The following is a 14,643-nucleotide window of genomic DNA, read 5'->3' on the forward strand; positions in this document are numbered from 1 at the left end:
GACACACTCCCAGGTAGGATGTTCCTGGAAGCCAAGTGGGCCCCCTGCGAAGATTGCTCAGCTCTGGGCTCTTCACTTGGCTCCTGCTGCCTCCTCCAAGAGGGGACCCTTCCACCCCGACACTCACTCATCTCAGCCAGGCCTGAGTCCCCAGGTCTCTACCAGATTTGCCTTTTTGGATTTTTAAAGTCTTTATCAGGACGCCTGGGTAGCTCAGTTGGTTAAGCGTCCAACACTTGGTTTCGGCTCAGGTCATGATCTCACAGTTTGTGAGTTTGAATCCCTCACCAGTCTGTGTGCTGACAGCGTGGAGTCTGCTGGGGATCCTCTCTCTCCCTCTCTCTGTATGCCCCCCAACATAAATGAATAAAAATTTAAAAAATTTATTATCAAAGGCAAGAAATAAACAAAATGCCTTGTGATGTGATCTCACCCTGATTGTGTGATATCCTGGCACATCCTCAGCTTCTTCATCTGTGGAGTGGGTGACCAGCCTTGGTTCTGGGAGGGGGGTGGTTGTGAAGACGTGATGGACTCATGCGGGCTGAACCTGAGAGCAGGGCACCCCATGGAAAGGGTGAAGCTGGGTGCCACTGGGCAACCCCGAGCATCATTGAGGGAGCAGACGGTGTTCTTGATGAGCTCGGGGAAGAGAGAGAGCCTTGTCAGAGGGGAAGACAAAGGCTCCTGTCCAATTTCCAGGAGGCCAAGCACAACAGTCTCCCCTGAAATACACATATACACACACATTCACACTGACACACACTCTCATACTCATGCGCGCGCGCACACACATACACACACACACACACACACACACACACACTTTCACACATGTATACTACCATCATCAAACCTTCTGTGGACAGATACCCAGGGACCTGTATCTGAGGGAGCCTGCAGGACCGAGCAACTGGGCATGTGCACTCCCTGCTCCGCTACTTAAAGGTGGGGACAGACCCTGTGGCTGTGAGTCGCCATAGCTGTGACACTCGTTCCTTTGTGCTTCACTGGACACAGCAGTCATCAGCTCGAAGAGCAGCTCCAGGCTCGGTCCATGCTGGATGCAGGAACAGACAGCCAGCCAATCAAGCAGGGATGCTAAGGAAGGAGGAAATTTGGGAGACGGGGCACAGCTAATATCCTGAGCACCTTGTGCCCTTGACTTCTCTGTGGGCTTGAGAAAGGACGGCCCTACTTCAGGATGAACCCTCCTTCAGGGCCCAGAACCCAGGAGCCCAGCTGTGTGGCCACCCCAGCTTCACCCAGCAGGTGGGACGGCTACCGGAGCAGCACTTCCAGCCTGGACCAACCTCTACCCATCAGTCCCACGGTAAGCCAGAGGCCAGCGTGTGCACACACAGAGCCTCCCCTCCCCTCACCCTGGCCTCCATGTTGGGAACACACAGGGGCTTTGACAGGGAGATAGAAATGGCCTGAGCTCTACTGTGGGACCTTGGGCATGTTACTGGACCTCTCTGAGTCTACCCCACAAAGAGGACAAGGAAGACAGTGTAGGGAATGTCTTTCCCTGTGGAGTGCATTCGAGGAACAGAAAGGCCAGCCCTAAAGGACAAGGGGCTGGAATGGCCCAGATCTGTCCTTGGCTGCATCCATTCTTTTCTGAGGGTGGTTGGATGTCCCATGAAGCCTTCCAGAGAGGAAGGCATACCCTAGGTCTCTGGATTTGTCCAGCCCAGAGTGAGGTGTTAGGTGCCTTCTGTTGCGTCCAAGATCCTGCCAGGGCCCCAGGACCATAGCCCCCAAACCCACTGTTAACTGGGGAGGGCTGACCCTTAGGACCCTGGGATGCAGGCCTATATCCTGGATAGGATGGAAAGGCTCTGTAGCTATAGGAGGCAAGGAAGAGACTAACTTGTCCTCCTTCCCAGGAAAGGAGCTAGGGCAGAGGGGTCTTTAAAGCCCTTTGTACTGGCCTATAGGGTCATGACCTCCCTGGGAGGTCATGGGAGACTTAAGTGTTTTTTTTTTTTTTTAGTTTATTTATTTAATTAATCTCTACACCCAACATCAAACTCATGACTCTGGGATCAAGAGTCATATGCTATTCTGACCGAGCAAGCCAAGTGCCCCGTAAGCTTTCTTTTTAAAGGGAAATTCCTTTCCTCTCTCCCATGCCAGGCATCAAACTCAGCCCCATTTCATTATACTGTGGCAGTCTTTGAGGCTGGGGGTCTTGAGGAGAGGGGCTCTACCCAACCCCACCACCCCAGAGTCTACAGGGCCTAGAATACCATTGCGGACCATCTTGAGTGCTTGGGTCAGGGCCATATAGTGGAGAGAAAGCCACCCACGGGATGGCTCTGCCTTCTCCCCAAGGAAAGGTAGACTTACTCCAGCCATGTTCCTCCTTGTCAGACATGTGTCTGTCTGTCCGACCAGCCTCCAACAGATGATCCTAGAATCCTTGTGCCTCTGTGTCATGGTATAGTAGCTTGAGCTTGACTTCAGAGAGATCTGAATTTCCACTCTGGTTCAGCCACTTCCTAGTAGTGTGGCAAGTGGCTGTGCCACTCTGAGCCTCAGTCTCCCTACCCACCCTATGGGAACCCTAACCCTTCTTTCTCGGGGTTATTTGAAGATGACAGGATAACGTGATGCTCTTATTTCTCTGTGTCTCCGCAGGCAGCCAGGGCTCAGGCTGCTGCCTGGATACCTTTTCCCACAGTTGATGTTCCGGACCATGCCCACTACACCCTGGGCACAGTGATCCTGCTGGTGGGGCTCACGGGGATTCTGGGCAATCTGATGGTCATCTATACTTTCTGCAGGTACCTGGTTGGTGGGCATGGGCACTGAGGGCAGCTGGCCATGCAAAGACAGGGCAGGAATTCTAGTGCCAGTTCTGCCAGGGCTCCGTTGAGCCTGGGTGGGGACACCACGGCCAAGCCCTCAGTGGTCTCAGGGCAGGCCTCCATCTTCCAGCTCAGGGAAGGGGCCAAAGAGTAGTCCAGGGCAACTTGAGTGGCACATGCCAATGGGCCCCAGGCATAGTTTCTGTAAGACAAATGTCCCTACAATATCCGAGCCTCTGTCCATTCTACCCTGCTCTCAGCTTACCTCCATGTCACCTGCCCCAGTGGGTATCCTTCCTCTGCCTCAAAGAGCAGCCCAGGCAACAGGACCCTTAATCCTCAAGACTCTCAGCAGCCACCCTTGGAAACCACCCCCAGCTTCTTTCCCCACTTGCCCCATTCTTGGGCTGAATGGTGAGACAGGAGGTGAAGAAGTGAATTCTGACCCTACTACCTATTAGCTGAACCGACTTTGAACAAGTCACTTATCCTCTGGGAGTCCGTTCTTCTTGTTGGCAAAACAGAGTTGTGATTGATTTCACGGAGTCAATGTGATGGTTAAGTAAATCTACGCCTGTGCAGTGCCCATCAAATAAGTGTTTGAATCCTGGCAGTGCCACTTACTGAGCCTTGTTATCTGGAAGAAGCCACTTCCTGGGTGGGAACCTCCGTGTTCCCATCTGGAAAAGAGGGAGGGGATAGATGCAAAGATGGATAATTATGGGAGAGAAGTCTGTGAAAGTGCCTGACCTGTAGGGCACAGCCTGGGCCATCCCCGAGGGTGAAGACTGCAGAAATACTGAAATGAGGGGGACAAGGAGGGGTACCTGAGGAGGAAGATGTGAGAAGCTCCGCAGGAGGAGCCACTTGGGAGAACTTGGCCTGGAGGGGTTCAGAGGAGTGAGGGGTGTGTCCAAGGAGAGAGTGTGGGTCATGCAGAGGGTTCCAGAAGGAGAGAGGAGGAAACAGATGAGCCCTAGAGCTAGCTCCTGCTTCTGCTGTGCTGCACGACACTCTGGGAGTGGTATTGCTCTCCATACAGGGCAAGAGTTGCTGTCTTTCAGGGGACCTCACTTCTTAGTCCACACTGTCAGGCTCCAGAGCTGTCTGGCTGGTGCTGGCTAGGCAGCAAGACAGATTGTGGCCCAGTGGCTGGTGACTGTACATGTGCACATGTGTGCGTGGGCACGCGTGTGTGTGTGTGCACATGTAGTTCAGGGAAGTTCCCCAGCAGAAGCACCTCCTGACAGCTTCTGACCCTCCACAGGAGCAGAGGACTCAGGACACCTGCCAACATGTTCATTATCAACCTCGCGGTCAGTGACTTTTTCATGTCCTTCACCCAGGCCCCTGTCTTCTTCGCCAGCAGCCTCCATAAGCGGTGGCTCTTCGGGGAGGCAGGTAGACGTTCAGGGTTCCCTCATGCTGGAGGGAGGAGGAGGGTTGTGGTGGGCCATGCCCACAGTGGAGGGTGGCCTTGTACAAGGAGGTGATCTGCTCTTCCTGGGCAGAGAATGGGTGGCCGCCCTCAATCCCATGAGTGAGCAAGAGGGAAAACTCAGCTTCTGGGCCAGATGTGGCAAGTAGCCAGGCTGGAGAGGGGCTCAGGGCTGCTTTTCTGGAGAGAAGGCAGGAGCTGAGTATGCGACATCCTCAGACGCTCCTTCCCCTGGGGTACCTCATGGGCTCCTGCCAAGATCTGAGGTCAGGGAGCTGTGCCCACAGGCTGCGAGTTCTATGCCTTCTGTGGGGCTCTCTTTGGCATCACCTCCATGATCACCCTGATGGCCATTGCTCTGGACCGCTACCTGGTGATCACGCACCCACTGGCCACCATCGGGGTGGTGTCCAAGAGGCGGGCGGCGCTTGTCCTGCTGGGCGTCTGGCTCTATGCCCTAGCCTGGAGTCTGCCACCCTTCTTTGGCTGGAGTAAGTAGACTGGGGGAATCGGGAGAGGGGAAGATAAGCTGGGAAGGGCATGTTCAAGGGGCAGGTTGGTAGACTCGGGGTGGCCAGCTGGCAGGTGGGGCCAAGGGAGTGCTTGAGGCTCAAGGCAGATGGATATTCAGGGCACACGACTAGCAGCAGGGAAAACTGATGTGCCATCAGCAATCAGAGCGTGACCAGGGTTCCCCTCTCCCAGTACAGGGGAAGACCACATGGCTCTTGGGTGGTGGGAAGTGACAGGTGTATCCAATGCTGAGTTGCAGAGTCAGACACGCAGGCGTTGGGGTGTGGGGCTTGAGCGGGTAGGAGAGTTAGCAGGAAGGCACCCACCTTTCTGTGGCAGGATCGAGCACCTGGCCAAATCTGGTGGAGTGAGACCCTGGGGCTATGGTGAGGTCTCTGTTCCAAACTGGCAAAAATGGGCAGCAGTGGGCTTTGCCTGCTAGAACTGGCTTGGAAAGCTCCCCTCCAGGTGCCCTGCTTTCCGTACTGAACTGGGAAGGGCGGGGCTTGGGACCAGTGTTCAGGGATCCCAGACCCCACCTCCAGAGCCCCTGCTGGAGGAGGAGCCTGAATCACACTACCCTGAAGGCTGAGCACCTGCCCCCCACCCCGGATTCCAGGCGCCTACGTACCAGAGGGGCTGCTGACCTCCTGCTCCTGGGACTACATGAGCTTCACGCCATCAGTTCGAGCCTACACCATGCTGCTCTTCTGCTTTGTGTTCTTCTTGCCCCTGCTGGTCATCGTCTACTGCTACATCTTCATCTTCAGGGCCATCCGGGAGACAGGCCAGTAAGAGCTGGGTGCGAGGAGGGGCTGGATGGGAGGGTAGCCATACCCCTTTCCAGGGTGCCCCTACCCTGCCCCCAGGTTCACATGTGCACCCACCCAGGACATTCCCAGCTCCAGGTGGGCAAGGACAAGCTGAGCACACGTGCGTAGTAGATGGGATGTCTAGAGATGAGAGCAACCTGGGTGCTTAGAGGAGTCTCAGAAGATGGGGACTTCTGAGGAGGGGACCTTTAGGCTTGGTCAGGAGGTCTGTGGGGGTAGAGAAGACATCACAGGGGGAACCACAAGGAGTCAGCTTAGGCTGGATGTTGTGGAGAACTTTTTGGGAGTCAGGGATTCCTGCATTGGAGGGAATGACCAGGTAGGTCCAGGCAGCCTCCCCCACAGCAGCCATGATCATGGCACTCACTGCATCAAGAGTGGGGTCAGACTCGGACTTTGCACCCGTCCTAGGGCTCTCCAGACCTTCAGGGCCTGCGAGGGTGGTGGTAGGTCCCCCCGGCAACGGCAGCGGCTGCAGAGAGAGTGGAAAATGGCCAAGATCGAGCTGCTGGTCATCCTTCTCTTCGTGCTCTCCTGGGCCCCCTACTCCATTGTGGCCCTGATGGCCTTTGCTGGGTGAGCAGTGCCCAAGGGGCTGGGGCAGGGGCCAGAGAGGGGAGGGAGGAGGGTAAGGGGACCCTCCTCAGTCTAAGCCCAAGCCAGCCATCCCCACAACCGAAGTCAGTCCTCAGAACTTTGTTCATTCTCCCCGGGCTGTAAGGTTCCCTGCAGGAGATGAGCCCACCTGCTCCTGGAGGCACTGGAACACATACCAGGTTAGGGGTGCGGGGAGCTCTGGACCGCAGTGGATTTGACCTGAGGGCCTACAAGGGCTACCAGGTCCTGCCAGATCCCACGGGAACACTTGACTCTCCCTGAGTTTCTGGCTCCCTCTTCACCTGTGGACACAGAGCCAGGAGAGCCACTCACCCCCTGCCTGCTCGTCCTTTGTGGCTAGAGTCTGGGGACCTTGATGTCCACAGCAGCGTGGACATAGGCCAGAATGCAGGAGCACTTTGAGACAGTGATACTTATTAATCCTGGGACTTGTTTGGGTACGAGACCTCCTTGTGCAGGAATGGCCTGGTCCTCCCTAAAGCTCTCTGGTGAAATCACTCTAAGGCAGCCAGGGAAGCAGTGGGTCTCAGGGTTGGGTGGGGCGGGGGAGGAGATGGGCGGAGGGCCAGAGTCACTGGGGGTGGGGAGGGCTTATTGCCAGCAGCACAGGCTCCAAGCTATAGTGGACCTGGAGGAACCTCCCAACCTGGCACATCTTCCTCTCAGCCGTCCTCCCTCAACTGCTCCCCTGGTTCCTGCTCACCTCTGGTCAGAACGCTCCCTGCATGGCAGTCCCTCTTGGGGGGCTGACTTGGCTGTGCTGGTTTGGGCCAGGTTGGGCTGTGCCCTGCAGGGCCTGGCCTAGAGGAAGAAGGTTCCTGAGTGGGAAGGTGGGCTGTGGAGGCTCTAGGAGGGCCAGCTGGCAGGGGGACCACTGCTTCTCTGTCCTAGGTACGCGCATGTGCTGACACCCTACATGAACTCGGTGCCAGCTGTCATCGCCAAGGCCTCTGCCATCCACAACCCCATCATTTATGCCATCACCCACCCCAAGTACAGGTGCGGCCCTCCTCCGGGACCCAGCCCCAGGTCTCCAGATCCACCCTCGTGGGCACAGAGGGCCTGAAGCAGTGAATGGGGGCAGAGGCCAGCCATCTTTCCTATCTCTTGTATATGTGGGGACCTCTAGCAGCTGGGAGCAGCCAGTGACACTAGGTGGGGTCTGGAGCCGCTGTGCACCCCCCCTACCCACTGCCCCAGTTTCCCAGGGGGCTCAGCTTGGAGGGACATCAGAGCCCCCTGGGCAGTGTCCAATCCTGACTATGGAATTTTTGGAGCCAGGGCCCAAAAGCAGCCAAGATGGCCAATAAGCAGTGATACCCGCTAGAAAGAGAAGCCCCCAGAGAGCAATGTCCTAGAGAGACCACAGTCGGGAGAGTTCAAGGGCCCTAGCAGAGGCCTGGGACTGGTTCTGGCCCAGAGCCTTCTCTGCTGATAGAATCCCAGCACAGCTGGCCTCTTGCATGAGGAGGCCTTCAGTGCTTTCTTTTGCCTGGTGGTGTCAGTAACTCCCCACCCTGCTGAGGCCAGCTGCAGGCTCAGAGGAGCGTCCCTGGTCCCCATTGGAAGAGATGTGCCTTGGGCCAGCCACGTGAGAGCTAAAACCAAGCACCTTGCTGAACCTGCTACCCAAAGCCTCTCCTTCCATGCCCATGGCCTCAGTGTCTGTCCATCCCCAACACTATGAGCCTGTCAGTCTCTTTCACCCCAGCATCTGTCTGTCCTTCCTCATCACCTCCTCTGACTGCCAGTGTCTTTTTGTCCATCGCCATCACCCTATCAATTGTCTGTCCTCATAACTACAATGTGTGAAACTCCCCCATTTCCCCAGTGACTTTCTCTCCACTCCCATTAGCCCTGTATCAGTCTGTTGGTCCACCCCCATCTCCTAACCAGATGTGTTGTTCTTACAGAATGGCCATTGCCCAGCACCTGCCCTGCCTGGGGGTGCTGCTGGGCGTGTCGGGCCAGCACACTGGCCCCTACGCCAGCTACCGCTCTACCCACCGCTCCACACTCAGCAGCCAGGCCTCGGACCTCAGCTGGATCTCTGGACGGAGACGCCAGGCATCCCTAGGCTCAGAGAGTGAGGTGGTAAGAATGCTGGGCCCTTGCTGGCTAGCACCTTGCCCTCCTTTCCTCAACCAGGCCAGCCTCAGGCCTCTGGGCAAGGCTGCCTCTGAGACTCAGGGACCCTCAGGACCCTGGGATGCGGTCAGGAAGAGCCCTTCACAACTGTTCCATGGCTTTCCCTTGCACCATCCGCCCCTGACAGGCAGGGACCCTGGTGAGGCAATGCATTGGCCCAAGGTCACCCAGGAGCAGGAGCAGGACTGAACATGCATCTTCCAGCTCTAGGCCATCTCTCTTCCATGCTGGCATTATTCCAGGAGCTTAGAGCCACAGCTTGAAAAGACAGGCATTTGTGGCCCTAGAGGGGCCTCCCAAGAGACAGGCAGGAGCTAGCTGTCCCCAGGAGAGCCTTCTGTGCTGTGGGCTCCTGTCTCCCAGCCACACCTGGGCTTCTCCATCACTGTAACTACAGGGCCCACCATGGGCCTCACCAAGAATCGCCACTGACCTTTTGCCACTGCTTCCATCCCTGGAGGTCTCTGTTAAGGGTCTGAGGGAGGAGCTGCCAGCGGTCCCTGCCTTGAACCACTGTAGTGCACAACATCAAAGATGAAGACAGACCCATCCCACATGCTTAAGAAGGCACACAAATGCACACACACACACACACACATGAACACATGCACTCAGAATTTGCAGGGATTTGGTGACCAGCAAGCCTACAGTATCACAGACCCTGCCTCAGTGAATATCTGTGTGGACGACGAGAGACACTTGGCTGGGGAAGAGGGCAAGAGCAAGACTCTGGAATGTCCCTCTCACCTCATAGTGACTCTCTCACCTTCCCCAGGGCTGGATGGACACGGAGGCGGCAGCTGTGTGGGGGGCTGCGCAGCAAGTGAGTGGACGGTTCCCCTGCAGTCAGGGCCTGGAGGACAGGGAAGCCAAGGCCCCTGTCAGGCCCCAGGGACGGGAAGCAGAGACGCCTGGGCAGGTGATTGGGCCCGGCACCTGCCAGTCTATAAGGGGGTGGGGACAGGGGGCAAGTAGCCCAGGGAGTGGCCTGGAAAGGGGAGCTGTTCTTGTGGGCGGGCCCAATGCCCTCTGGGAATCACTCCCTCCCCACCCAGATTTCCCTTGCCTGCCTGGGGTGCCTGGGGGTCTCTGTGACTCCAAGATGCTCCGAGCATGCCTGAATGTGGTCTGTGACTGTACCTGAGAGTGTCTGTGATTGCATGACCCTGACTATGCACATGCATGGCAGGTGGTGGTAGTTCTACAGTGCTGTGATGATTGTATAGCTTGTGTGTGTAAGTATGTGTGACTGTGACAGTATGTGGTATGTGGTGTGCAGTGAGTCAGTGGAGTGTAACTTGTGCATGTGTGTGACCATGTGCCCAGCACATATTCTCTGTCTCTGTGACACCACAGGGCATAGGACTGAGTATGCCCCAACCTGTCCGTTCTAAACTGTGTGTGACCACGCTGTCTGCGTGACTGGAGGCTGGATGTACCTGGGGGGTGGGTGTTGTAAGCTGTTATGTGCTCGCTGTGACTGCCCTGAGATTAGGATGTCACCCAGAATACTTGTGGCTATTAAAAGAAGGCCAGCTGTCAGCCCAAGTGCCTATGGAACGGAATGTCGATGGCGATTAGAGAAGGCCATATTCTGGAACGCTGGAAATGCCGTGTGCACAGGCCCCGAGGCTACCCTTCCCCCTCAGCTGACAGCTCTCTACCCAGCCCCTCTGTTCACACTGGTGCAACACCCCCAGCTCCTGGGATCTCTTGGGCTTCCCTAGCAAGCCTAAGACCATGTCCTGCCTTACGTCCCCAAGGCTGCCCCCTGGGTGTCCCAGAGAGGGGGAGCCCTGGGCTGCCCCCTGCAGTTGCGGAATCCCTGCCTCTCCCAGGAGCACAGCTCCCTCAATGCTCCAGCTCCAGGGATGACTCACCCCCTAGCCCTGACCCTGGACACTGTGAACAGCCACAGAGGCCAGGACGGAGACAAGCAGTGAGGAAAGGCAGTGGAGGGAATGTCCTGGAGGGAATACTGGGCCGGGCTAGGGCACTGGGCAGGGAGGGACAGCATATCAGCCATCACCTAACACGTGTGATAAGCACTGCCATCGAGGTATCAGCACACAGGGTGCTGAAAGCAGAGGCAAGTCCCTGAGGCCTCCCCAGGAAAGGTGGAGGTGAAGCAAGGGTTGCCAGGCAGGATGGGGGTGATGTTGAGCAGTCCAGGCCAAGAAAAGAGCCTGTGTGAACACAGTGGGGCCACTGGGGAGCTTGGCGTGTCCTGGAACAGAATGTTGCTCTGTGACCCAGGAGCAGCCAGAGGGACTCCAGGAGCTAGTGGTGGGGAGAGAAGAGGAGAAAAGAAGGGCAAGAGGTGGTAGGAACTGTGGGGAGGCCCAATCAGATACTGACCTGAGGGGTCTCTAGCCTTGACCCTGGGGGGAGCAGGGAGCCCTTGGAGGACTTAGCTAGGGCTTTGAGGTAGGCTCGGTCGACCTTGCGGGGTGGTTGGGTTCCCTGCAGCGGCTGGAGAAAGACAGCTGGAATGTAATGAGCGGGCAGGGAGAAGCCTGGAGGAAGCTGGTGCTGTAAAGACAGGCAAGAAATGAGGCGACTGCGGCCGCAGGGCGAGAGGAGACGCAGGCCCCCCAGAGGGAGTAGAGGAAGAGGACAACTGGACGGTGGGGGTGAGGGGAGCTCAGTTCTGGCGGACTGCAGGAGTCTGAGAGCCTAGGGGACGGCCCCGGGGGGGGGGGGGGAGGTCTTGCTGGTGGCCTTAGATATTGCAGGCTCCATCCTCCAGGCCACAATGTGGCCTCGGAGAAGGCCCATCCCCCAGCCAGGACACAACCTGGCCTCTCCATGCGACCGCACTTCACTGCTCGGTGACCCTAAACATGGAGGGTCACTGGGAGAATGCTCCCAGTGGGACACTCCTGGAGCTAAACATATGTGTGCTGTTTGCTTTCAGACCAAAGGGCTGCTCCCCAGCCAGGACCCCAGGATGTAGGGTGCCCATTGGCTCACCTTTTCTTCTGGGACACATCCAGCTCCCTCACCTCCCCCTCATACACACAGACCCAAGATCACCCCATGAGCCTTCAGGCTTTGGAAGTGGCCCTGTCACCCAGGCTGTGCTGGATTCGGGGCCCCACACCCCAAAACACCTGCCCTGCCATGTGCTTGGCACCCACTTCTCATCTCAACAGCCTGCACCCCAGGCTCAGTCCAGGCCCTCCTGCTTCCCAGAGTCATCTGCCTCTCCTCAAATGCTGTGTGCTGTGATTGTCCAGGCGATGACAATGGCGATGGCTCCGTGGGACACGCCAGCTAATTGCGAGCTGCCGCTGCACCCAGGCTGGGCATTTCACTGACGTGGGCAGGCCAGCACTGCATCTCCCGCGGCCAGCAGTTGAAGCCGAGCACAGACTTTCATGCGCCGGAATCTGTTCTTCACCGCTATCCCCTTCCTGCTTCCCCAGTGCTATTTCTGCCATGGTCCACCCTCTTGTGCACACATACATTTTCGGGCACACTCTTCTACCTGCACATGTCTGCATGCCCACCAAACACACGTGTGCACACACTGCACCTGTGGCGTGTCTCGAATCAGTGACCTAAGATCATCCCAGGGCTGTATCGCTCTGACAGCGTATAGGAAAATAAAAAGCAGAGAAGCATGGTCTTCACCTGTTGGTGTCGCGATGGGAGAGAGACCCAGGGCCTGGCCTCTGATGCCCGCAGCATCTCTTTCTCCCCTCCCTGTGTCCCCCACCTTGTAACTCTCACTCCTGAAGCCTCCACCTCAAACTGCGAGCGGAAGAATGGAGGAGGGACAAAGACCAGGCTTGTCCCCACCCCCACTCCCCAGTGAGCTGCTGTTATCAGGAGGCGGTTCATGCCCAGCCTGTGGGCACCAGCTCCTCTCTGGCTGGGTCTCCCAGGGGAGGCAGACGGAGGGAGGCTGGCCTTCCCCTTTAAGAGCATCCTTCCCATCACCCCTCCCTTTCCCCAGAGGCAGCATCAGGCAGTGTGGGTGCCAGAGTCCAGAGAAAGAGCCTGCAGCTCCAGGTACTGCCTAGCCCGGGGCTTCCCCTCCCCCTACAGGGTGGGATTCTTTCTTTCCTCACACTGGTCATACCTTGCTGCCGGGTCCTTTCCAGCTTGGCAGGACAGACCCCTACTAGGAAAGGGGGTAAACCTGGAGGTGGGGATGGATGGGAGGGGGCCTGGGAGTGAGGTAGGGGATGGTATGGGGAGGGTGGGGTGCTGGCCATGAGCTTCCTGGACTTCCTGGCTTCCCAGGCCAGGCCTGGGCAGGGGGGCAGCCTGGGCTGTCTGATACCCAGCAGAAGAGGTGGTGTAATGGGGGAAAGAATACAGGTCCTTCTTTGGCGTCTTCCACTTGATATTCTTGTGAACTTGGGCAAGTTACCAAATGTCCCTGTGATGTGGGGATGCTACCATGCATGTTGTATGTGACAGGCCATGAGGTGGGGTGATGGCAACTGGGAATATGTCACACCCCAGGCCCACTCTGAGTCTTCAGGGCCTAGCCAAGGCTAGAGCCTTCCCAGAGGGCCAAAGAACTGCCAGCCCTGTCACCTTCACCTTCCCTGAGCCTCAGTTTCTCCAATCAGAGCCAGTTTGGGCCTTGATCTATCTCCAGACCACACAGGGCCTGAAGTGTCTCCTGAGGAAGGGCTTCTGGAGGTATCTTGGCCCAAAGAACACACTGGCTGGAGTCCCAAGGGGCCTAGGCCCCCAGGTCCCCACCCAGAACACACTGTCTCTGGGTTACAAGCTAGACACACACCGCACGCACTTCCCCCTCCTTATGCCTTCTGGCCCCACATCCCAGCAGCTGAGCAAACGGCATCTCCTCCCCTCCTCCCTACCCACTGCCATTCCAGTGCAAAGGGCATGGGGGCCTGGCGTGCGACATTGGCAGCTGGAGCTTTCCATGCTGCTGTCAAGTTTTCCAGAGCACAAATGAGACAGGAGAGCCAGGAATAACCTCTGGGCCCCTAGAGGGTCTGGAGGGTGTGGGCCTGCTTCAGACCTGCTTTCAGACCCTGTGCGAAGACCCTGTGCCCTTCGCCTCCATGCCTGGCCTGGGAATCGGGAGGTGCCTGTGGCCACGAGGAACCCATTATCTGGCACAAGCCCAATAGAAATGAGCACCATTCAGGTGCTCCAGCATGGCCTGGGTCCACTCCCTGTGTGACCTTGGAGAAGGCACTTAACCTCTCTGAACCCTGGTTCCTGCAGGCCAAGGTGGCAGCCTCTCAGAATCTGAGGGGATAATGGCATGAGGGACCTGGAGCTGAGCTCAGCCATGACCATAGACACAGTTATTATTTGATCATTTTTACGGCTGGACAACCCTGGACCAATTGCCAGTCTCCTGAACAGAAGCTCTGTCCAGACCAGCTGGAGGCTCAGCTTGGTCCCAGGCTTTCTACTGGGTAAGCTTCAACCTCAGAGTCCTCACCAGGGAGCACAGGGCAGAAAGACACAAATTGCAAAGCCCCAGTCTTCTGGGCAAACGGGTGGGTTGAGCTGGCCCGAGAGAACACACATCTGGGCTCTCTAAAGGGCAGAGGGAGCAAGGAGGAGAGAGCATTATCACTAACCTGGCCAGTCCTCCATCCTGCCCCTTGGGGGGTGCTGGGTGCTGGACACCCCTCCCCAGGGGCAATATTAGCCGTGTGAGTCACGGTGGGAGGCTGCGGGCGGGCAGAGTGTAGGGTTACAGTCCATTTATGGGCGCAGCAGAGGGCAGATATCAGTGTCGATGGCATTCGTTCCCAGCTATTCTTAGGAGCCTCTCAGGAGCTCCACACAGCCTGGCCAGGCAGCAAGGGACGGAGCAGGCAAGGCTGGGGGTCGGGGGTAGGGGCCCAGGTATAGGCTGGGGAGGTGGGTGCGTGAGGGCCCTCTCATTCTTCTCTTCTCTTGTTCACAGAGGCTGCCGCTGTCAGCACCAGCATGTCTTACAGCGTGACCCTGACCGGGCCTGGGCCCTGGGGCTTCCGTCTCCAGGGGGGCAAGGACTTCAACATGCCGCTCACTATCTCCCGGGTGAGTGTGCACTGCCCACACAGCCTGGCACCCACAGGGGCGGGGCACACTCTGAGGAGGGTGTGCGCATCCCTCTGCTGTCCTCCCTGAGGCTCTCGGAGAGCAGAGCATGTCCCATCCGCAGACTTGGGGCTGGGACTGGCTCCAACTGGATATTGCCGGCCACAGGCCCTTGGTTTGGGCCATAGCTGTTGTCTACCTGAGCTCGCCAACCTGTTGTGAGTGTGAAACATGGGCAAGTGGTGGG

General features: G+C 57.4%; 2 protein-coding genes across 10 annotated transcripts in view; both read left to right on the plus strand.

Moving 5' to 3' along the window:
- Positions 1-972: 972 nt before the first annotated feature.
- Positions 973-12,000, plus strand: OPN4 (opsin 4). The gene is given in 10 exon segments (NM_001009325.2): positions 973-1,333; positions 2,647-2,792; positions 4,084-4,217; positions 4,542-4,745; positions 5,387-5,558; positions 6,012-6,176; positions 7,110-7,217; positions 8,132-8,312; positions 9,142-9,285; positions 11,606-12,000. Coding segments are annotated over 10 exon segments (1,464 nt in total). The 5' UTR covers positions 973-1,204; the 3' UTR covers positions 11,687-12,000.
- Positions 12,001-13,623: 1,623 nt separating this feature from the next.
- Positions 13,624-14,643, plus strand: part of LDB3 (LIM domain binding 3) — a 64,159-nt gene continuing 63,139 nt past the window's right edge. For 6 of the 9 annotated variants that reach the window (XM_019813415.3, XM_019813419.3, XM_019813417.3 and 3 more), the window contains exons 1-2: positions 14,038-14,188; positions 14,281-14,396. In XM_019813415.3, the coding sequence (XP_019668974.1) occupies positions 14,304-14,396 (93 nt within the window). In that variant the 5' untranslated portion in view covers positions 14,038-14,188; positions 14,281-14,303. Of the gene's footprint in view, positions 13,781-14,037; positions 14,189-14,280; positions 14,397-14,643 lie in introns of those variants that run through there. The other 3 variants (XM_019813420.3, XM_006937946.4, XM_019813416.3) reach the window with 2 other exon arrangements.

This window comes from Felis catus, chromosome D2 (assembly GCF_018350175.1).
Source record: "Felis catus isolate Fca126 chromosome D2, F.catus_Fca126_mat1.0, whole genome shotgun sequence".
In the NCBI taxonomy this organism is placed as follows: Eukaryota; Metazoa; Chordata; class Mammalia; order Carnivora; family Felidae; genus Felis; species Felis catus.